The sequence below is a fragment of the Oncorhynchus nerka genome, linkage group LG12, assembly GCF_034236695.1.
Source record: "Oncorhynchus nerka isolate Pitt River linkage group LG12, Oner_Uvic_2.0, whole genome shotgun sequence".
Taxonomy (NCBI): Eukaryota; Metazoa; Chordata; class Actinopteri; order Salmoniformes; family Salmonidae; genus Oncorhynchus; species Oncorhynchus nerka.
The window spans coordinates 41,410,659-41,435,547 of record NC_088407.1 but is presented as its reverse complement, the minus strand read 5'-3'; the positions used below and the strand labels follow the sequence as shown (position 1 = coordinate 41,435,547).

Here is a 24,889-nt window from a genome sequence, read left to right as displayed (position 1 = left end):
ATCCCTGCTCCTCCTGGCCACGCTGCTTGGTCCTTTGTTGGTGGGATCTTCTGTTACTTCCATTGTTAGAAGGAGACCAAGGTGCAGCGTGGTAGGCGTACATTATATTTTTATTTTAAATGACACCAAAAAACAACCAAATGCAAAACGAACGTAAAGCTATAAGCAGTGCAGAAAGCAACTACACACAAAGAAGATCCCACAACTGAAGGTGGGAAAAAGTGCTGCCTAAGTATGATCCCCAATCAGAGACAATGATAGACAGCTGCCTCTGATTGGGAACCATACCCGGCCAACAAAGAAATAGACAAACTAGAATGCCCACCCAAATCACACCCTGACCTAACCAAATAGAAAAATAAAAAGGCTCTCTAAGGTCAGGGCGTGACAATTTTGAAGATTATTTCCTTTTCAAACAACCAAAAGTGAGTAGTTGTAATCTGAATAAAAGAATCAGATTAGGTTACCGATTACAATTTTAGACAGGTAATTAGTAATGGATTACATTTAAAAAGTAACCTACCAAACCCTCAGTGGGAGCCAACAGAAGTGTCAACAAAAGGGATAATAAACAACACTAAATACACTAAAGGACACTAAACAACACACAACAACACACCACTAAATACTTTCTACAACTCATTATAATTCAATCACAATGGATTCGTTTCCATTAAAAAACTGCCTGTGTTAGCTGCTGAGTTAGTGCAATGTCATTGGCTAGGTAGCTAGCTATGTTGTGCTAGCTAGCGAATATGCTAATGTTCACTAGCTAGCTAAACATTTGTCTATGGGCTGGCATTGTTGGTAGTGGATTATGCAGAGTGAATTAAACACTGTATTTGTCATCTTGCTAGGTAGTTATCGAGCTGTGGCCATCTCGCTAGTATCAACAAGGGCTTTCTACAAAATAGCAACATTAGCACAGCTACTGTAGCCAACTTGATAATATTGGCATCTAGACCATGAATTAAGCAACACACCCAGACATGCATTGCGAAACAACGCTACTGGCACCTTCTGGATAGAGTATTTTAACAAGGCCGAGTAGCTGACTACTTCAAGGTTTTTTTGTGTGAACACAATAAATATTGACTGCTTGACACTCTGTACGGAGGTCATAAGTGCTGTCGGCAGGCAAACATTTGACAATCCTACCAGTGTGTCTGAGCTATACGGATTTATATCCTATGCCAACCCTTCCATTATAGTTCAGAAAGCTATCATTATCAGACACATTTAATGTCTGGTAGCCTATACCACATGCCCTAGGATGGAGAAATACATTTCTACAGATCACATAATTTACTTAATTTCCGGTGAATATGACAAATTAATCGGCCACATCGTGAAAGACAATATTTAAATATCTTAAATGCCTAATTATGTCTGTACCCTTCTTCACTCCCCCCAAGTCTGAACCGAGTGCACACCCAGACACAAATGCTAGATCCACAATCGGTGCTATGTGTGCACGCCTTAAGAACTGAGCATTCTGCTCTTTGGTACTTTTTTGATGGGGTTAGAAGGAAACCAGGCCACCAGCAGTTTGTTTCCCGACCAAATTGACATAACAAGCGAAGTGGTAGCAAATTACATTTCTCGAAATACGGAAAAACAATATTACACCGAGTCCTTGAATTAGCCTCAAGAGCATCTGGAAATAAAAGGCACTCTAAGTCGCAAACGATTGAATCAATGGACCAATGTTTTTTCTAAAGAAAGCGAAGACAGCCACTCCAAATTGAAGATCAGCTGAAAATGGGATGAGTGACCTTGCAGGTGTACTCCATTTTCTTGCAGGTGTACTCTATCTCAAGTGTAGATAGAGTTCTACTGTCATTGACTTAAACTGTGTACAACATCTGTGCACGGAAACAGACCGACTGAAGTCAATTTTCACTGGGGAACTTGTAAAAGTATTTCACTGCAATAGCCTGCGAGGTATGAGGGGAATGAACACAAATGGACACATACACAAGTGAGGGAACATGCACACAGACACACACACAAACAACCCCAAGGTAATAGATCAATAAGGCGATTAAACTGTAAGTAGTTTACCCTTAATAAGCTTTTATCAAACATGCAGGCTGTTAGACATGCAAATGGAGTTAGGTTAAAGGGTTAAGGTTAGGGGAAGGGTTAGCTAGCATGCTAAGTAGCTGCAAAGTTGCTAATAAGCTAAAGTTGTCCGTAATGAGAGAAAATCATTTGTGTTGCTAGACATTCGCGTTATAAGCCCAACCAACCGTCCGCCTATTGTTTCTGTCTTAAGTAACCTACTGTCTTTATCTGTGATTGAAATTAACTGTATAGAAAATTGTGTAATGCACATTAAAAAAAAATCACATCTTTGTGTGTCTGTCACAAAGTTCCAATAAGCAACTTGTGTCTATTTCACAATAATCTGTGATACTGGGTTGCTAATTACTATATTGGATTTCCAAGAGTCCTTGATCCACTCAATAAGAATATATGAATGGCCACCATTAATTCACAAGGAAAGGTGGATTACACATTAAAGTGGCATAAGACATCAAAGGGCTGTTGTAAGCACGGGGCATTACCTTTTTGTGACACTCAAAAAGGTGTCATGAGGAAACTATGAAAGGTCAACATATGATAAAAGAGTACCTTTTATCGTTCCAATATTTTATCGGATTTGAGGATCAATATTAATTAAATTAATGTAAACTTCTGTGTCCGTACATATCAGTTGTCTCAAAGAAGTGCTGATCTTGGATCAGCTTGCCCCGTCCATGTAACCTTATTCACTGTAATCTAAAAGCCCAAACTGATCCTTAAACTACTCCTACTCTGAGACGCTTGATACATACGGCCTATGGAGACATCCATTATTGTATGTGTCAGAAGACAAAATTATGTTGAATTAATCACTGAAAGCAGACCTAGCAGGACACCATGTGGTGGGTTTGTCTTAGTACGCTTCTCAGGTTGTTCAACAGCTCATCTCACTGAACCAGGAGAAAGTTAAAGAGCAATTCCACCACTTTCCAACCTCATATTCATAATCTCCAGATAATAAGAAAGGTCCTAACAAATGCCTCTCTGTAATCACCTTTCATCCAGTTTTTAAATGCGAAGGAAGTCAAACCGTAAGAGAGGGTATTTTCTTGCTCCCCACATCACTTTGAATTTCATAGTGTTTGAAAATCACGGTTTTAAACTTTGTAGAACTTTGTAACTTTTTGCAATTGTTCTATAAAAATAAAAAAATATTCTTTTTTACATACGTTGACACGGGTATGGTGCTGGAGATAATGAAAATGAGGTTGAAAAGTGATGGAGTTGCCCTTTAAAAGCAGAAAGATTTTTATTAGAAAGTCAACTCCGTTCAGGAGCTAAATGAGAGTTAGTTACTGATGTTAATTTGTAAGAACTTAACAATGTCATGCACACGCAAAGATTAGTCAGACTGACTTTGCAATCTCGTCAAATTAAACTCTTGGATTCAAAATCATATATTATTTATTCCATTTAAATATTGTTTTATATTACACAGGTCCATGTTAAATGATACAAACACTCTGTGCTATGAATATCCTTTCCAAGAATTCCCAGAAACTCCATGCTAAAACTTGTAACATATGCACATAAGAAATATGGAATTCAGAGTTTTCTACACTGGTGAATAAGTTGAATTTGACATTTTACACTCCTTCTATTCCCTTTTTGGTAAATCCATTTGTTATCAATTAACAGAATTTACCAGAAAAAATGGCATTTAAAAAATATATTAAATAACAATAATGTTGTCCTACTTTTCTTGGAAAGTAGTCAATTGCACAAGTGAATGCATTCAACCGAAATGTGTCTTCCACAGGGGATGCCTTAATCGACGTCATCGGCGCCCGGGAAGCAGTTATTGTTGGGGGTTAACTACCTTGCTCAAGGGCAATGAACACTTGTTCATTGGTCAATTCAAGGCAGGGTAGTAGGGCAAAAACATTATCTTGGGGTGGCCCTTCCAGTTAAGAGTCACCGGTCATTCATATGCTGAATCAAAAAAAAACAGTCCTTTCCTTTCTGCCCTCCATGTGCACGTTCACCAAATAAATTACCTCAACAATTCTATGTAATCTGTTAACTGTTACTGAGGCTTATATCTTCTAAGACAATAAGGGGAATTTGTTCATTAGAATTTCCTGCTCATATAATTATTTAAATTATTATTTAAATGTGAAACATGAATTGCACGATTCAAGTCACAAGTGTGTACCAAAGTTGATGGGTTTATTTCCTCTAGAAGTCCCCCTAGGAATTTCTTCAGCAGCCCATGACAACGGAGGGCATGACAACGAAGGGCACCTCTGAGTGAGTTGGTAAGGGCGAGGGGCTGGTTTGGGATTCACAGGTACTTTACCTCTAAGACAGTGCAGAGAGCGAGTCACTGTTGGCAAACGCCTGGATAATTTCTCGTTTTGAAAAGTCTAAATAATTCACTCTTTAAATTACTTTAAAAATAAATTAGATTTTCTCCATATATAAATACATATTTCTCTATGCATTTAAGCCAATTAAAATTTAAATTCAAGACTAAATCATTACAGATAAAAGTGTTAGGCCTTCATTTAATTTATGAGTCATCCCGTTAAATCCAAAACAAGTCTTAACTCGTACCATCTATCAACACAAAACGTGACTACTAACCCACATATTTATAGGCAAAGGAATGGGATGAAGCAAAAATAAAATCATCATTTGGCAAAGTAGTAAAAACAAAAAAGGGGATTTGTGCTTGGGACCAATTGTGACCCACAGGACTTGAGAGAGAGAGAGTGAGAGAGAGAGACATTGAGCAAAAACACTTCCAGACATTGAGACTTACTCAGCCTAAAACTGTTGACATCTCACACCCCTCTCAAAACAGAGTGGCTTGATCTGTCTCAACTGGCGCTTTTGGTGAGGATTCTGAGGAAAGAACAAACTAGTGTATTTTTAACCTCTTCTTTCACTGTTTAATATTCCTTCCTTCTACCACTGTCCTCACAAGTGCTACTGCAGGTTCTTCAGGATGCGCCCGTAGCGGCAGTCGTAGACGTGGCGACAGACGAACACCAGGTTGGGGTCGATGTCCGTGGGCACACAGCGGTGGGCAGAGGTGCCGTATTCAACACAAGGCCGTACCATTCTGGTGGCACTTTCAGGGAGACCCTTCCCGCGACATTTCACGAAGGCACAAAATCTGAAATACCATGTCAAACCACCCAAATGCTTAAATGGAAATTCCACAGTTTTTTAACCTCATTTTCATTATCTCCAGCAAAATACCAGTGTCTACATATGTGAAAACGGTACATTTCTATGTTTTGTAGAAAAATATATAACATTTAAAATGTTCCTTCCGATGACCTCGTCAGAAGTTAATGATTTTCAAAAACGAAGAGTTTCGCGCTGCATGGAGAGCATGAAAATACCCTCCCTGTGGCTAGGAACTCGTTGATGGTTTTGAAAATCACTGTTTTTCGTACTTTTAATACTACCTTGTGATGACACAGAGAAGCATTTTTTTCTTGTCTTTTTAATCACAGATCATAGAAACACATAGTTTTTACATATCTAGACACTGGTATGGTGCTGGAGATAATGAATATGAGGGTGAAAAGTGGCGGAATTGCCCTTTAACATCTTAGAATAGCTCACAGAGAAAAATAAAAGTGAACAAATACAATGCAACAGATATGTAATACAATCCACTCAACATCATGTGGCTCCCACATCCTATTGATTCTCACGCCCAACTTCCATCAGCGAAAAACAGACACCTTACCTACAGTACTGTGCTAACGTCAAAACGTAGCACTTGTCTTCAATGCAGGCCACACTGTTCTGGTCCTGATGACGAGATGCAAAAATCTCATTCTGGAAACAAGGTCAGGTGACAAGACTGAAGAAAATGATGCATGAATCTTCACTTATGAACCAAAACAAATACCTTGCTTAAAGGGATATTTCAGCAATTTTACATATGTACATGTATCAAAATATGTCATAACTGAACTATCCCTTTAATATGAAGAGGAATCTTGTAACTATGTGTATCTGACATCATCACCAAGACCCACTTACCATCAGGAAATCACACAATCATGGGAGATTAAAAAAAGTGTGTCTTGTTTTAATCCTAGCTAGTTATCCTTACAGAGGCTTTAGTAGAGCAAAGCAGTAGCTTTGGTCTTCTCAAGGGCCTAGGGTATTAAGTAGGGCACATTGCAGCAAAATGTTTTACAACAGGTCATGAAAATCAGGCCGTACCACTCTGGTGGCACTTTCAAGGAGACCCTCCCCGCTATGTTGGACAAGTTCAGTTAGTGCCTCCCTGTTTCAAAACGTTTTTCTCCCTACAAGCTCTCCCGCAGATCATTTCCACTGGGCACACATTGATTGAATCAACGTTGTTTCCACGTCATTTCAATGAAATTACATTGAACTAACGTGGAATAAATGTTGAATTGACATCTGTGCCCAGTGGGTTGTGAATAAGGCTGCTGTTTATTATTTCTAGCCTGGGTGAACAAAGTCTGTTTGTTCCTGAGGGATATTGACAACGGGAAGCCTGTAGCCTATTTCTCCAGGAAATACATAATTCAACGGAAGCAATGTGTTTGCCATCTCATTCCCTGCGGAGAACCAGGCTGGGGCTGGACAAACATTGTGGATTGCAGCCACACAGTATGAACTCAGCTTCTGCAAACTCACCTCACAGTGTGTGCTGGGATTGTGGCCTCCCTGTGTGTGTTCTGGGCGGTAGTACCAAAACAGACTCATCATCATCTCTTCTAAGGATACACACAGACAGTGCAATTTTCAGAGTGAAAAGAGGATAACTGAAGTTGTATCGAATTATGATGGGTAGGATTTCCATCCGGTGATGGGTAGGGATCCTATTCATAATATTTCACGTTTTGTCACATTCTCTAAATGATTATGCAGCAAACAATGGTCTGTTTAACAAACCTTGGTTCAAATGGTATTTGTTTTCATTCTAATGTTTTGAGCAATTTATTCCTGCCTGGAACAAAAGATGGTCGGGTTTTGTACTTTTGGGGCTATTCCATTAGTTCCATTGTGCAAGGCACGCTCAATCTGAAGTATTTCAAACAAAATCAATACTATTTGAACCTGTGGGTCTATGGTTTTAAACATGGCTATAGTTTCGTTTTTCATCCATCTGTGTCAGTTTAGATTTATGTAAAAAAGGTAGTGCCTCACCGGATTCTGAGTCCTCCCATAGGGCTGAGATTTTGGCTATGTAGGGCAGATACTTCTTCCTGGGGCCAGAGCGCAGCAGGACTGTGTCTCGAACCCAGATGACCTCCCCATCCCGCGTGACCCCTTCAAAACATTTGCGCAACACTGTTGTCTCTTCCCCCTGGAAACATATTCAATATATAACCATTGTTGCCACATACTATTAGCAATGTTATTAGTACATGCAAGCACATGCTAAGCACATGATGTGTAATAATATCATACATGCATACAGACAAAGTTTGTCTTTACAGTACTAAATATAATATTCTGTAGCCTCAGCAAGTTACCTTACAAGGTACAACCAATATCCCTTAAAGGAATAATCCACCCCAAACCACTAATTCCAATGTTGAACATTGTTAAATTAACACTAAAATGTGAAAGAAATATTTTTGGGTGAAGAAATGTTTCATTTTGTTGTTATAACAAAGGTTGGTAGCAACATGTGAATTCTTTTTTATTTTGTTGCAATGTGAAAATCGTTGTGGAAATCTGTTGCAGCTCAAGTCGACTACAAAACCAACATTGTAGCTAGCCCAGAGAGAGAGCATTACGATGTCGGTTTTGTAGTCGACTTGAGCTGCGACAGATTTCCACAGCAATTTCCAAATTGCAAAAGAAGCTAGCAAACATAGCTACGTACAATAATACCAGAGTAAATATCAGCATGTAAAGTAGCTAGCTAGCTGGAAAATGACCTAAACAAATTGCTCTATCCATTTAGAAGTTTATCTCACTGAGTTCAACTTGCAGTTCCTCTCTGCCCAGATCAAGTGCAGAGTACATTGCTGTGGGAACAATGGCCCTTTCCCACATTTCCCACAGGCAAACAGGGCGCATTGCGAGATGGTACTTGAAGGAGAAACTGAATTGAACATTTGGTGCACTGTTTAGATTGAGCACATTTAATCAAAATATGCTTTCTTGTGACGATATAAACGGTTGGATGTGTTCTAGACCAGTGGTTCTCAACTGGTTTTGCCTCGGGACCCAAATCGAACCAGGTTGTCTCAGTCGTGACCCAATATTTGAAGAAGAAAAAAATTGCCAAAACACAATCTGGAAACCTATACTGATCAAAAATATAGACGCAACATGCAACAATTTCAAAGATTTGACAGTTCATGTAAGTGAATCAGTCAATTAAAATAATAAATTGATTGATTTCACAGGACTGGGATATTGATTTAACAGGACTGGGCAAGGGTGCAGCCATGAGTCAGCCTGGGAGGGCATATGCCCACCCACTGGGGAGCCAGGTCCAGCCAATCAGAATAATTTTTTCTCTACAAAAGGACATTATTATAGACATAAATACTCCTCAGCACCCCCTCAGACGATCCCGCAGGTGAAGAAGAAGGATGTGGGGGTCCTGGGGCTGGCGTGATTACACGTTGTCTATGGTTTTGAGGCCGGTTAGACGTATTGCCAAATTCTGTAAAACGAAGTTGGAAGCTTATGGTAGAGAAATTTACATTCAATTATTTGTCAACAACTTTGGTGGACATTCCTGCAGTCAGCATGCCAATTGCACACACCCTCAAAACTGCACATTTTATTATTCCCAGCACAAGCTGCACCTGTGTAATAATCATGCTGTTTAATCAGCTTCTTGATATGCCACACCTGTCAGGTAGATGGATTATCTTGGCAAAGGAGAAATGCTCACTAACAGGAATGTTAACAAATTTGTTCACAACATTTGAGAGAAATAAGCTTTTAGTGAATATGGAATATTTCTGTGATCTTTTATCTCAGCTCATGAAACATGGGAACAAAACTTTACATGTTGCATTTATCCATTTCTTCAATATATTTTAAATGCTATATTGATATTAAATGTAGCAATTACATGACAAGGGAACACCCTTCCCACCCCTTTTATTGTCAATAATAAAATTTTGCCCATATTATTGATGAAGAATGTTAATAAACTCATAGTTTGAGACCACAAAATAAACCAAAATGGCACTGCTAATAGCTCTATATTAAAAATACTGTTATTAAAGAAAGATTGTTCAGAGAGAAATTTTTTTTATTTTTTTATTCTACAAACGTTCTACCTGGTTTAAGTCACTCAAGTTCAGACTGTAGTATTTATTCATAAAATCATTATCATTATTATTATTTTTAAATGACAACCGCAACCCATTCAAATCGTCGCAAAAGTTGAGAATCGCTGTTATAGACAAGTATGCCCATTCCATCTATTGGCTGATTTGGTGATCTGGAGTGCAGGTAATTGTTTTAAAAGCATTATTGGATGTGATAGTGTGATCCCCTATCTCCAGTGACGAGAACCATGTACAGTAGCTATAATGCGTTCCTACATGATTTCCTGATTTCACAGACGGACCACTTAGAAGTTAAATCACTGGAATATTATCACTTTACCTACTGATTAAACATAGGCTTTCACCGAATTGACAGGAGTTTCATGATTTTTATTTCTGGGGGTGGATTATCCCTTTAACACTGCAACACGTACCACAGTGAATACCTCCCTCTCGAAGGGCATGCCCACGGGCAGCCAACCATTGGTTGCCCGGCGACGGGTGAACCTCTGCTGCTTGGCAGCTCTGCAGGCTGCGAGGCCGGCGGGCCCCAGCTGCTGCTTGTCTTGAATGTGGGGGCAGACGGAACACGAGCCGCTGCTCACCCCAGACAGAGAGTTGCTGGGTGGCTTGGCACTCTGAGGGCACTCCCGGATCACCTGCAGCGGGATCTGCAGTTGGCTGGGGTCTGATAGAGAGGTCTGAAAGCAGGCCACTGATTGGGCAGCTGGGGGAGTGCTGGGGCTGGCGGGGCAGCCGGAGAGGGGCCGGGGTGCGGGGGAGGCTGGGACAGAGGAGGAGCTGTGGTCCTCCAGAGACGAGGAGTAGTCTTCTGTAGGGAGAATTGGAGCTGTCAGACACTGGAGTGACCAGTCTCGTAAACACACACACACATGCACCCACACGCACCCTAACATAGACCCTCACAAAAACTCTAGACTCATCCTCTCCTTTCCTGTCATGGTGAGCCCACTCTGTTTCAGCACTACTGATATAGAAACACCGACGCTGCATGCAGTAGAGATTAGACTGCCTATCTGTATCCCCTGTATTAATTGTAGCTGTGAGGCACAAGGCTGAAACAGCAGGCCACAAATGCACATCAGAATGACAGAGATGTCCATTTATTGTGGTCTGATGGACCACAGACCGGCAGTGTGGAATCAGAGAACTGGTTAAAGTTGATATGATACTGTAATATACAAAGTGATGCAGTCAGTTGAGGTCAAAGCATTTTATGCACCTTTTTTGTGAATAGCGTTTAGCCACCTATTACGCTAAATATGTTTTTTTTTATTATTATAGCATTTATGCTACTTGACTCTCATCTCAATCGGCACTCATTTACCACTTCTGTTTATTCCTGGAAGTATATTATTACATTACATTTACATTTTACATTTAAGTCATTTAGCAGACGCTCTTATCCAGAGCGACTTACAAATTGGTGCTTTCACCTTATGACATCCAGTGGAACAGCCACTTTACAATAGTGCATCTAGGTCTTTTAAGGGGGGGGGTGAGAAGGATTACTTTATCCTACATAATCTGATGCATGACTGGATCTGTGCACAAAGGAGGTAGAGATGCTGTATTGTACTCTAATGTAATGTAGAGTCTTTTTTTTAAACATGGGAATCAACCAAGCTGTGGGGCAGCTTCACCTGACCATTAAGGCCAGCAAGGATGAGAGAGGATGCAATAAATGTCACATGTCACACAGTGCAACAATATGATGAAGTGTGAATATTTCTGCCACCCACATACAGGAAAACGGTTCCAAATAAATGACATTATTACGTGTTCCACCACCCATGTTATTTACATGATTAAATTTCCATGTGGGCTGTGCTATGTCGGTAAAACCTTCCGCTCTCTCAAACAGAGAATCAGTGAACATAAAAGTTCGGAGTACATTTTAATGACCTAAAGCATGACATTTCTACCTTTAGATTTTGTGGCATAGAGAAAGTTAAGATATCAGATAGGGGAGGTGACATTAATAATACTCTTGAGTAAAAAATAATGTTTTCGGATTTTCACCCTCCAAACATTATTTCCTAAAGGTCTTAATGATATGTTATGTTGTGAATTTGAACATGAATTATTTCCCTATTTAAGATTACTCTGATGTTTTTCGTACGATGTACCCAATGATTAATGAAAACTTGCTCTGTAGGTCTATGTCCTCATTGTGGTTTTACATACGTGTTTAATACATCTTATTTACACACTTTATTTGAATATTTGTGAAATGCATATTGTTATATTTGGTAACACTTATTTGTTTTTCTTTCACCTCCAACCACTTTCGATGCGTGGAACGGATGTGGGTGGGGCTAGGTCTACATAAGGGTGCTTTTTTTTTAACTCACAAAAGCTCTGACGAAGGATGTGAGGCTATACGTAAAGCTTATTAAAGATCAGTGATACTATCAAGAGCAGTGTGCGGTTTCCTTTTTCCTTCATCATGTGTGTACAGTACCAAGCTCTGCTACAAAGATTAACAGACCCTATATAGAGGACCACTGGGAGCAATTGGGATTTCAGAGTAACTGGACTTCAGTTGATCAAAGACCACAGCTTGGCATCTCCGCATGAACACTACTCAGCTTCAGTAGTAAATACAGTACATTCTATCTAAACCATCTGTGGTGAATACTCATACAACTAATGGCTAGATACAGTGGTTAAGGAACTCCACTGACCATGTACGTTGAGTGGGGAGGGGGGGGCAAGGATAAAGAAACAAAGTTCAGTTCAGGTATGTGGGTGTTAAACCCTACGAGGCTTTTAGACCCCACTGAATGAATCCGGAGAACATGACTGAACAAATTTCTTGTAAAATGTTGATTCTTCCCTCCTATGTGACATTTCTTATTCTCTGTAACCTTTTCCTGTAACTGCCATTCCTGTGAGGAGTATTCTCAAGGTCAAACCATAAGTATTCTCCACAGATTGTTGCTGGTTTGACTGATCGACTTAAAGGACACTGAGCCATCTCAAACATGTGGTTAACACCCTGCAACTATCATGGCCATTTCACATCATTATCACTGTATACATTCACTTCCAAAATTATTAGCGTCCTTGATAAAGATGAGCAAAAAAAGACTGTATAAAATAAATTTGACAAATACTGAGCTATATTGTAAACTAAAAAAAATACATTATTTTAGATGAATACAATTGCTCAGAGAAAGAGATTTTGTTTAACAAGTGATAACAATAAATCAAAAAATTATTGGCAACCCTGTTTTTAATACTCCGGTAGCCTTCCCTTGCGAGGATAACAGCACTGAGCCATTTTCTAAAATGTTTTTTGAGATTGGAGACATATTGGGAGGGATCCTCCATACAGAATATTCCCAGATCCTTAATAACCTTTGGTCTGCGCTTATGGACTGCCCTCTTCAATTCATTCAAACCAAAGGTTTTCAATGGGGTTGTCGTCCGAAGACCATTGCCAAAATGTTGATTTTGTGGTCAATTAATCCTTTCTTTGTAGATATTGATGTGTGCTTGGGGTTGTTGTCTTGATGGAAGAGCCACTTGTTGCCAAGTTGAACCACCTGGCAGAGGCAACCAGGTTTTTTGGCTAAAATGTCCTGGTACATAGTAGAGTTCTTGATGCCGTTGACCTTAACAAGGTTCCCAGGACCAGTGGAAGCAAAACAGCCCCATAACATCAAAGATCCCCCACCATATTTTAAAGTAGGTACCCAGCTAGCACATTTGGTTCCTTGGAAGTTGTGGGAAGATACATTTTTGGTTTCTCACTAGTTCTGGGAATGAAGCCATAAGTTTCCTGACTGGTAAAACCTTTTTTTTTTTTTTTACGTTCTGAGAACTGACGTGAACATTTAGCCTGTTCTGTTAATTCTTAGGTTGCAGGTAGATTCTGATAACGTTTTACTATGGTTCCCTGGGAGGCTTTATTCTGAAAACAGAATGTATAGGTTATTTGAAGCTAATTATTAAATTATGTTCTGAGAATATGTTTCAATAAGACTTTTAATAACACTGCTAGCTTAGGCTAACTGTTTTCTAGCTTAGGCTAACTCCAGTCACACATGGAAATTCATTTTCTTAGGCATTAATCATGGAAACACATTTATTTTTTATTGTGGCACTCATTAAGATCAGGTGTGGCCAATTAGTGGCTGAAACACTTAACAAGATCGAGGATCGAGATATACATGTAGTTTTGATGACGCTGAGAACGGAATGTATATGTTTTTAAATAATATTTTTCGAACGTTCTCTGAACGTTACTAACGTTTTCTTATGGAAAGTTGTCTTAACGTTCTCAGAACAATTTGAGAACAAGACTTTAAATAGAACCATGAGGAAACCTGTAGGAAATGTTATGCTGAGTTACTGACATTTCCACCGAAGGACATTGTTCTGAGAACATTAGAGACAATGTGAGAAGATTCCCAATGTCAAACCAGTTGGATTCCTAAAACATTATCAACATTTTTATTAAATCCAACCATGTTTGAACTTTTAGGAAACTTCTGTAAAGTAATAAAATACCAAGAAAATAATAAACCACACTCTCACCAAGCTCTAAGAAACATATGGTTCTCAGAATGTTATTTGCTAGCTGGGTATGAGTTTCTTTTCTGAATACACATCCTGCTTTAGTCTCCAAACTCACCACTGGTGTGCATGGCCAAAGAGCTCTATTTTCATGTCATCTGACCATAGCACTGGTTCCAAACTAAGTGCCAATACGTTTGGCATTTACAATTGTTGGTTGCTCTTAATAATAAAGGCAAACCCTTCCAAAGAGCATATTGGTATGGAGGTGGTGAATGTAATTCTCCAACTTTGGCCCTTGGTTTTTTCTTTGCCTCCAGAACCATCTTCCTCACTGTGCGTGGGGCCAAGATACGCTTGCGTCCAATTACCAGGCAAGTTTACCACTGTTCCACTGGTTTTAAACTTCTTAATTGTTGCCCAAAAATTGGTAAGTGGTATACTCAGTTTTTTTGCAATTGTTTTCTCTCCCATTGCCTGTTTTTTGAAGGTTAACAACCATTTATCTCTTTTCGTTGGTTCTTTGCCTTTTCACATGATGAATGGCAAAGGGATTATATATGTGTGTATTACCTCATTTTTATACCCCAGTGAAATAGGAAGCCATGGAAGGCCACAATACAGTTCCTTAAACTGAGATTCATTTTTAAAAGTAGAATGTTAATGCAGATTTTATTTTGTTACATCTTATTTATAATAATCTTTAGATATGCCAATAACTTATTTGTTTCACTTACTTGTTTAGCAAAATCTCTTTCTCTGAGCAATTGTATTTGTATAAAATAATATTTTAAAAAAAATAAGCATATAATATAGCTCAGTATTTGTATAATTCATTTTATACAGTATTTTTGCTCATATTTATCAAGGGTGCTAATAATTGTGGAGGTGACTGTATTTATAGGCATTTCTGCCTCCCCTTACCCATCTTAATCTTGTGGCTGCAGCTGGAGCAGCCTGCATTATAACAGCACCTGCTGGCTAGCGTCGGTACTGCTCTATATGCGTATCCAATGATTTGGCAGGATTCTCCATAACAGTAGACCGGGTGGGCGATTCCTGAGGGTAGAGAGCCCTGTTGTGGAGCCTCGCTCAACAGGATGGGGGCCACAGAGGAGGGAGGGTAGGGCATGGGGATGGAGCTCACGGAGGTCATGAGGGTAGAGGAGGTTTCATGGTGAGAAAAGTGGAGGTAGTAGCCCGAGAAACACGGGTAAGGATGGGGGCATATGGTTAGGGCATGTGGGTGGGCCAGGGAACGGGGAGAGGGGAGGTAGCTATTGGAGAGCGAACGCTCCTCAAGTTTGTCTTCACCGAAGCTCTTCTGGTTGAGGAACAGGGCCAGTTGGTGGCAATACTCCACTGACCTTTCTTGGGAGCAGCAGTAGAAAGAAGGAGTCAACTGCGTCTTGACCTGTTCCTCCTTCACAGACTTCATCGGGTAGACCAGCAAGGCTCGACACTGGAAGCCAGATCTGATGGAGCCGTTCCCCCCTGTAATCCCCTCCCACTGGGGTTCGGGGTGGAATGACTCCCTCTTATAAAGATTACAGCATTTCTGAACCAGCTGTGGATGGGTCTGGTATTTCCCGTGTTGGAGTTTATGATACTGTTGTTTCTTTAGCTTGGGGTGCAGCGACTGTTTGGTCCTCAGTACTGCACTCAGTTGCTTGCAGTTGGTCTTAGCCACCCGGTGTTTGGCTTTGAAGGAGGTGCTGGTGATCTTGAGCAAAGCAGCAGCGTTGAGACTGGCCTGACGCCGGGGGGTAGGACCGTACAGACTCAGCAGATCCATGTCCTCCATCTTCATAGACTTTTTGTTTTGTTTGGAACTTTCAGTTACATAAATGTCTGATTTTGCCACTTTAGGACCCCTTGGGGTGTTGTGTCCCAAAATTACTGCATCTTTTGCCAGATTCCCATTGGACTGTAGCTTCTTTATGAGTCTGGCCCCTTGAGGATATTCTCTATGTAAGAGCAGACTATTCACAGCCTCCGCATTCAGAGAGGCTAGTCTCCGTTTGCGAGGCTCCACAACAGGTAATGTGCATAACAATTTTAATTGTTTGTTTAATTCCGGCAATTTCTGATAAGCTTTGAAGGTATTTTGTCTAGACTTGCAGGGCTTGGTCCTTCCACGCACCAGGTTATGGCTCCCTTCCTCTTTGGTTTCTATTCGACCCTTCAAGCAGCTCGCCTTGTCCTCATCACCACTCTCCTCCAGACGGGTGAGAAAGACGCGACAGTTGAGGGTGTCCCCCTCACATTGATCCAGTGTCCTGGCCCTGAGAGGGTACAGCTTCCTGTCCTTCTCCTCCTCCTTCTTCTCCACCACTCTCAGATCATTGCGCTCTTTCGCTCTGCCCCTCTTGATCTTCTTGGGCCTCCCTCTTTTTAGTTTTGGGCGATCAGGCCGGACTCCCACCATGGCCTCAGCATGTGGCACCCCCCCGAACTGCTCCCATGAGTTACCGGGATGGTATCTGCTCAGAGAGTCCTTCTGTCGTGCATGGGTCATCACATCCCTTCATACAGACCCTGGGGGAGGAGACATAGAAATATCAACACATACACACACACACACACACACAATATTGAGTCATGGAAAGCAAAAACTTATCCCATTAGCCCTTAGCCCTATCCCATTGTGTAGTTCCAATCATGCTTAAGTGATTTGGCAGGTAGCTTAGCGGTTAAGAGTGTTGGGCCAGGCCTCCTGAGTAGCGCAGTGGTCTAAGGTACTGCATCGCAGTGCTAGCTGTGCCAGTAGACATCCTGGTTTGAGTCCAGTGTCGTCCGGGTTAGGGGAAGGTTTGGGATGTTTTTTTTTCATTTATTTTTATTTTTTATTTGATGTCTTTTTTATTATGAACACAACAAATACAAAAAAACAGAAATATACATTTTCGTGACCAAGCTTCCTGATGCTAAGTGTACATGTTATGCTATGCTATCGATAAACTTACACAAACGCTTGGATTGCTTTCACTGTAAAGCATAATTTCAAAATCTGAGATGACAGGTGGATTAACAAAAGGCTAAACTGTGGTTTGCAATATTGCACTTGTGATTTTATGAATATTAATATTTTTTAGTAATATTATTTGACTGTTGCGCTATGCTATTCAGAGGTTGCTGAGGAAAATGATCCCGCTAACGGGATGGGTAGCGCCAAGAAGTTAACACTGAACAGACCGGGACTGTGTATTCAATGGAAAAAGATTCAAATCATATGCTTATTACAACCTCTTAGAAGGGCAAAGATCTACAGTGCATTCGGAAATTATTCAGACCCCTTGACTTTTTCCACATTTTGTTATGTTACAGACTTATTCTAAAATGCCTAAACTATTTTTTAACCCTCATCAATCTACACACAATACCCTGTAATAACAAAGCAATAACAGGTTTAGAAATAATTGCACATTTTTACAAATAAAATACTGAAATGTCACTTTTACATACAGTACCAGTCAAAAGTTTGGACACTCTCACTCATTCAAGGGTTTTTCTTTCTTTGAACAGTTTTCTACATTGTAGAATAATAGTGAAGACATAACAACTATGAAATAACACATTTGGAATCATGTAGTAACCAAAAAAGTGTTAAACAAATGAAAATAGATTTTATATTTGAGATTCTTCAAAGTAGCCACCTTTTGCCTTGATGACAGCTTTGCACACTCTTGGCATTCTCTCAACTAGCTTCATGAGGTCGTCACCTGGAATGCATTTCAATTCACAGGTGTGCCTTTAATAAAATTACATTTGTAGAATGAATTTCCTTCTTTAATTAGTTTGAGCCAATCAGTTGTGTTGTGACAAGTTAGGGGTAGTATACAGAAGATAGCCGTATTTGGTAAAAGACCAAGTCCATATTATGGCAAGAACAGTTCAAATATGCAAAGAGCAGCGACAGTCCATCATTACTTTAAGACATGAAGGTCAGTCAATGCAGAACATTTCAAGAACTTTTGAAGTGTCTTCAAGTGCAGTCGTAAAAACCATCAATCACTATGATGAAACTTGCTCTCATGAGGACCGCCACAAGCTCATCATTAAGCTAGAGGCCCTGGTTCTCACCACCTGGGGGAGGTAGGAAAGGTAGGAAACAACATCTCCACTTCGCTGATCCTCAACACTGGGGCCCAACAAGGGTGCGTGCTCAGCCCCTTCCAGTACTCCCTATTCACCCATGACTGCATGGCCATGCATGCCTCCAACTCAATCATCAAGTTTGCAGAAACACAACAGTAGTAGGACTGATTACCAACAACGACGAGACAGCCTACAGGGAGGAAGTGAGGGCACTCAGAGTGTGGTGCCATCAAAACAACCTCCTACTCAACATCCAAAAAACAAATAATATGATCTTGGACTTCAGGTAAGAGCAGAGGGAGCACCCCCCTATCCACATCGACGGGACAGTAGTGAAGATGGAAAGTTTTAAGTTCCTTGGCGTACACATCACGGACAAACTGGAATGGTCCACCCACACAGACAGTGTGGTGAAGAAGGCGCAACAGCACCTTTTCAACCTCAGGAGGCTGAAGAAATTTGGCTTGTCACCTAAAAGCTTGACAAACTTTTACAGATGCACAATTGAGATTATCCTGTCAGGCTGCATCACCGCCTGGTACGGCAACTGCACCGCTCACAACAGCAAGGCTCTCCAGAGGGTGGTGCGGTCTGCACAACGCATTACCGGGGCAAACTACTTGCCCTCCAGGACACCTACAGCACCCGATGCCACAGGAAGGTCAAAAGATCAACAACCAGCCGAGGCACTGACTGTTCACCCCGCTACCATCCAGAAGGCGAGGTCAGTACAGGTGCTTCAAAGCTGGGACCGAGAGACTGAAAAACAGCTTCTATCTCAAGGCCATCAGACCATTAAACAGCCATCACTAACACAGAGAGGCTGTTACCTACATACAGACTTGACATCATTGGCCACTTTAATAAATGGATCACTAGTCACTAATAATGCCACTTTAATAATGTTTACATATCTTGCATTACTCATCTCGTATGCAGATACTGTCTTATACACCATCTACTGCATCTTGCCTATGCCACTCTCTCATTGCTCATCCATATATTTATATATATATATATATACATATTCTTATTCCACTCCTTTACTTATCATTTGTTTTTCAACAGGACAATGACCCAAAACACATTCAGGCTATGTAAGGGCTATTTATTCAAGAAGGAGAGTCATGGAGTGCTGCATCAGATGACCTGGCCTCCACAATCACCAGACCTAAACCCAATTGAGAAGGTTATGGTTGAGTTAGAACGCAGAGTCAAGGAAAAGCAGCCAACAAGTGCTCAGCATATGTGGGATCTCCTTCAAGATTGTTAGAAAAGCATTCCAGGAGAAGCTGGTTAAGAGAATGCCAAGAGTGTGCTAAGCTGTCATCGAGGCAAAGGGTGGCTACTACTCACCTCCCTGACCAAGGCCCTACTCCCCCAATTGCTCAGTATGGCTGGGAAGCCGCTCTAGGAAGAGCCTTGGTGGTTACAAATGTTTTCATTTTTAAGAATGATGGAGACCACTGTGTTCTTGGGGACCTTCAATGCTGTATAAATATTTTGGTACCCTTCCCCATATCTGTTCCTCTACACAATACTGTCTTGGAGCTCTACGGACAATTACTTTGACCTCATGGCTTGGTTTTGCTCTGACATGCACTGCCAACCTTCTACAGACAGGTGTGCACCTGCCAAATAATATCCAATCAATTGAATTTACCACAGGTGGACAAGTATCAAGTAGAAAAATCTCAAGGATGATCAATGGAAACAAGATGCAACTGAGCTCAATTTCGAGTCTCATAGCAAAGGGTCTGAATGTCTAGAGTTGAAGTCTGAAGTTTACATACACCTTAGCCAGATACATTTAAACTCAGTTTTTCACAATTCCTGACATTTAAAAATGCTCTGTTTTAGGATTCTCTCTGTTAGGATCACCACTTTGTTTTAAGAATGTGAAATGTCAGAATAATAGTAGAGAGAGTTATTTATTTCAGCTTTTACTTCTTTCATCACATTCCCAGTAGGTCAGAAATGTACATAAACTCAATTAGTATTTGGTAGCATTGCCTTTAAAATATTTAACTTGGGTCTTCCACAAACTTCCCACAGTAAGTTGGGTGAATTTTGGCCCATTCCTCCAGACAGAGCTGGTGAAACTGAGTCAGGTTTGTAGGCCTCCTTGCTCCCACACGCTTGTTCAGTTCTGACCTCAAATTGTCTATGGGATCTAGGTCAGGACTTTGTGATGACCACTTCAATACCTTGACATTGTTATCCTTAAGCAATTTTGCCACAACTTTGGGAAGTATGCTTGTTCATTTGAAAGATCCATTTTACAACCAAGCTTTAACTTCCTGACTGATGTCTTGAGATGTTGCTTCAATATAACCACATAATTTTCCGTCCTCATGATGCTATCTATTTTGTGAAGTGCACCAGTCCCTCCTGCAGCAAAGCACCCCACAACATGATGCTGCCACCCCCGTGCTTCACGGTTGTGATGGTGTTCTTCGGCTTGCAAGCCTCCCTCTTTTTCCTCATTATGGCAAAACAGTTACAAATGTTGTTTCATCAGACAAGAGGACATTTCTCAAAAAAGTGCAATCTTTGTCCCCATGTGCAGTTGCAAACTGTAGTCTGGCTTTTTTTATGGCGGTTTTGGAGCAGTGGCTTTCCCTTGCTGAGGTGCCTTTTCAGGTTATGTCGATATAGGACTTGTTTTAATGAGGATTTTGATACTTTTGTACCTGTTTCCTCCAGCATCTTCACACGGTCCTTTGCTGTTGTTCTGGGATTGATTTGGACTTTTCGCACCAAAGTACGTTCATCTCAAGGAGACAGAGCTCCTTTCTGAGCGGTAAGTATGACAGCTGCGTGGTCCCATGGTGTTTATACTTGCGTACTATTGTTTGTACAGATGACGTGGTACCTTCAGGCGTTTGGAAATTTTTCCCAAGGATGAACCAGACTTGTGGAGGTCTTGGCTGATTTCTTTTGATTTTCCCATGATGTCAAGCAAAGAGGCACTGAGTTTGAAGGTAGGCCTTGAAATACATCCACAGGTACACCTCCAATTGACTCAAATGAGAAGCTTCTAATGCCATGACATAATTTTCTGGAATTTTCCAAGCTGTTTAAAAGTTAAAACTTGTTTTTCAACCACTCCACAAAGTTATTGTTAACAAACTATAGTTTGGGCAAGTCGGTTAGGACATCTACTTAGTGCATGACACAAGTATTTTTCCAAGAGTTGTTTACAGACAGATTATTTCACTTATAATTCACTGTATCACAATTCCAGGGGGTCAGAAGTTTACATACACTAAGTTGACTGTGCCTTTAATGACTCCAACCTAAGTCTATGTAAACTTCTAACTTCAACTGTATGTAAATAAGGTTTTTCATTTTCTTATTGTTGATAAATTTGCTAAAATGTATTTTAAAAAACTGTTTTTATTTGTCATTATGGGGTATTGTGTGTAGGTTGATGAGGGGGGAAACAATTTAATCAATTTTAGAATAACGTTGTAACGTGACAAATTGTGGTAAAGTCAAGGGGTCTGAATGCTTTCCGAACACACTGTATGTTCTCTCAGGCACAGAACACTAGAGTAAATTGTTCTTCTCACTCCAGAGAAGCACAACTTTCCACAGAGGCCATTAATATCTTAGACTCACTGAAGGGATCATCCATGCCATACAATCCGGATTGAAGTATTTTTTTCCAATACTGGCCGCATGGAGATAAAACCTAAAAGCTGATATGATCCATAGTCTGCTTGAAAAACTCCAATAGTTACTGTCTGAATGGACATTCTTTAACTGCTTTCTCTTATGACAATTCATGTTTTCTATCATACAAATGCCTATCATCAATCAGCAACCATTCAAATGTTGGTGTGACTACTAAGCAAACCATTTCCTAACAATTAGCCTACCCACTGAAATCAATGCAGAATAACACACATAACTCTAAACTAACTAATCACCCCCAGTACAGGTAGTGGGAAATTCTTATGACATGAATGGAGATGGGTTTTTTTTATGCACAAATGAATAACTGGTCTTAAAAACAATAACAGGACTACAGGAGCTGGATTTTGTATGAAATACCACTTTGTAACAGTAGGCTCTATACACACCAACAATATGGCACTTTATGGGACCCCAGCCTGCCATTCTATGTATATATTTTTCTGTTATTCACACAAATTCCTCACACATCAATTAGAACTGAAGTTTGATGTAGGCTACATTAATTGCCTTTTGGAATGCAGAATACCCCTTGTCTATATGCATCATATGCATGATTGCTAGCAAATGCAAGACTCTTAAAGACGTGGGTTCACTCAAATACATGCCTTTTATTGAGCCTGCCTTGAGTGCCGGATAGATGGGGTTTGCACATTTGGGACTACTCCATTGAGTCCATTGTGCCAAGCAAGCTCAATCAAGTGCCGTATTTGAAAGAAAACAAATACTAACTGAACCCAGGTCTGGTCCTTTCTTTCTTCACAATATCATTGCACTGGTTTCCTCCAACCTTTTACAACCAAAGAGCAACCTTTGCAAACACCCACTACTGAGTCAAGAAATTAATAAGATATGACAAAAAAAAAACAAATTGAACAGATGCCTGTGGTTCTGGTAATCTTGTTTTCTTATGTTATAATCATTTAATTTACAAATCAATACTAAAATGTGTATCAAGAAAATAATCCCAAAAATGCAATGTCATTTTCCTTCTTAAAACAAGCCAACTCTCTGCATGATGTTATTCCTTCTTCAGCATTTTCCTATTCTATAGCAGACGTACATGCAACCAGAATAATGTTCAGTTGACTTGATTCTGGACTGCATTTTTAGCCTTGCATTTCCAAACATCCCGCAATTTAAAGGGACATTATTTCCAGTGGACTCAGAGGACCATGACATGCAATACATCAGAAAGACCATTTTTATTTAGAGATAATGAGGGAACAGAAGGAGGCACTTTGAGTTTCTGTCTATGGATGTCAAATCAAGTTGCTTCATTGGGATAAGACAGCAGGCTATGGAACGAATGAAGTGTAAATGACGCACGCATGTTATTAAAAAAGGAAAACTTTATGGATAACTTGGATAAAGAAAACAATCATCATTTTAATATTATATGGTTTATGATATGTCATATCATATTCTTTTTAACTTTCAATAATGGGAGAGAGCGGTGGAAGACCATGGATATGATGAGGGAACCAGGTAGTCTAGCGGAGCGTTTGGCCAGCAACCAAAATGTTGCTGGTTCGGTAACCAAAATGTCACTGGTTCGAATGCCTGAGCCCGAGAAGGTGAACAATCTGTCGATGTTCCCTTGAGCAAGGCACTTAACCCTCATTTGCTCCAGGGGTTATGTTCTACTATGACTGACCCTGTAAAACAACACATTTCACTGCACCTATCCGGTGTATGTGACAATAAAGCTTCTTTTTTTTTGACCGACCTTCCGTTTCAGTGCCGTTCTCATAGGGCGTATCACATAAACCTGAACCACTCTCATATCTATCACGGTTCTGGATTTACCAGATTAATTTACCACCATGAGCAACGAGGCTATGAGTTTAGACCGCCAACTCACACGACTCAATGCGTGTTCAGTATTTAGATGAGCGATTAGCCTACTAATCGGACATTTAGCCTAACATTATAGTCAGTCATTATAATCCGTTTAAACCCAAATCATGAAATTGATAATGCACTGTAAAAAATCTGTTCTAAATTCTTGAGTTCGACTCCCGACACGGGCTATTCTTAAGGCTATACTATAATATCAGAAGTAACGGTTCAGGCGGGTGCAGGCAAGGAATAACCATGACATCTGACTGCAAGCATAATAAAGCAATTATAAACATGTTATTACAACGTATCTCACATAGGCGATACATTAAATATGATGCATTATGCGCTATATAATTTTACCTTAGGTCACGATAGATGGTCGATTTGAGTCCACTCTTACTTCAAATTACACCTTTTTATGAATGATGAACAGTGTCGACGTGTAATTGTGAAATAAAACGAGCACCCAATAGAGCAGAGACATGGTAAAACGGTGACCTACTTCCGAAGTGGCATGCTAGAGATAATATTCATGCGCTGCATTCAAGAGACTGCTGTTGCGCTGGGACAACGAACAGTATCGTTCCAAGAGCCACGATTTTCACAATGATAGTTTATTATCGAAGTATACGGACACGTCAGAATTAACTACCAGTGGCCATATCAATCTGCTCTAACTGCGACGGAGATTATTTTCTTCACAAACTTGCTGCATGAATCAAACATGCTTCACGAGACGCATCCGCCCAAGACTATGAAGAAATCAATATCACGGCAAAACTTTGTTGCAAAGTGCATAATTATGATTCTTCCTAAATCAACCCAAATCGGAACAATTCCTTACTAAATGTAAACCAATGACACCGACGGTATTTGTGTTACCTTGAAATCTAGATTTTCCAATCAAAATCCTCCCTGGGATGGAGCAAATTCAGTTAATTGTTTTAGGCTATCCAATGTCCACCCATCAACAGCCTACAATGAAAGTATAAGCCTACTTAAACCTAAATGAAATCCATGCAGGGCTGGCTCCACGCATAAGTGACATAAACTGTCGCTTAGAGCCCTTGTTCTATCAGTCACTGACAGTAACTCAATTAGCCATGTCAGCTAACATTTATTTCATTGTTAACTTAGCCTTGACAGTTAACTAAATGTATAGTAATCATGGCAGAATATCGACCGGGCACGTAGGGCACGCGCCCAAAGTTAGTTACCTTAAGGAGCAGTTCTCTCTCTGTGGGTCTAACCCCAAGAAGTTCTGAAAAACGGTTAAAGACCTGGAGAATAAATGTGGGTGTTACTGACAAGAAGCACATGGCTGAGCTCTTTAACCACCACTTCATTAAGTCAGGATTCCTATTTGACTC

The 24,889-nt window shown here is 40.3% G+C and overlaps 1 protein-coding gene across 1 annotated transcript; it reads right to left on the bottom strand.

Moving 5' to 3' along the window:
- Positions 1-3,147: 3,147 nt before the first annotated feature.
- On the bottom strand, positions 3,148-24,168 carry LOC115138242 (bromo adjacent homology domain-containing 1 protein-like). The gene is made up of 7 exons (XM_029674907.2): positions 23,880-24,168; positions 14,802-16,415; positions 9,767-10,164; positions 7,237-7,396; positions 6,724-6,803; positions 5,795-5,886; positions 3,148-5,209 (listed from the first exon to the last, which is right to left on the bottom strand). The coding sequence occupies exons 2-7, from the start codon at positions 16,393-16,395 to the stop codon at positions 5,020-5,022; spliced, it is 2,514 nt and encodes an 837-aa protein (XP_029530767.1). The 5' UTR covers positions 16,396-16,415; positions 23,880-24,168; the 3' UTR covers positions 3,148-5,019.
- Positions 24,169-24,889: the final 721 nt, after the last annotated feature.

Bases quoted from the DNA above. Each gene is read 5' to 3' on its own strand.
- LOC115138242 (XM_029674907.2), bottom strand. From the start codon at position 16,395: ATGACCCATGCACGACAGAAGGACTCTCTGAGCAGATACCATCCCGGT. The intron at 6,804-7,236 runs GTGAGGCACTAC...GTGTATCCTTAG, and splicing joins ATGGGAGGACTCAGAATCCG to AAGAGATGATGATGAGTCTG. The intron at 5,210-5,794 runs GTAAGGTGTCTG...ATGGTATTTCAG, and splicing joins ACGTTAGCACAGTACTGTAG to ATTTTGTGCCTTCGTGAAAT.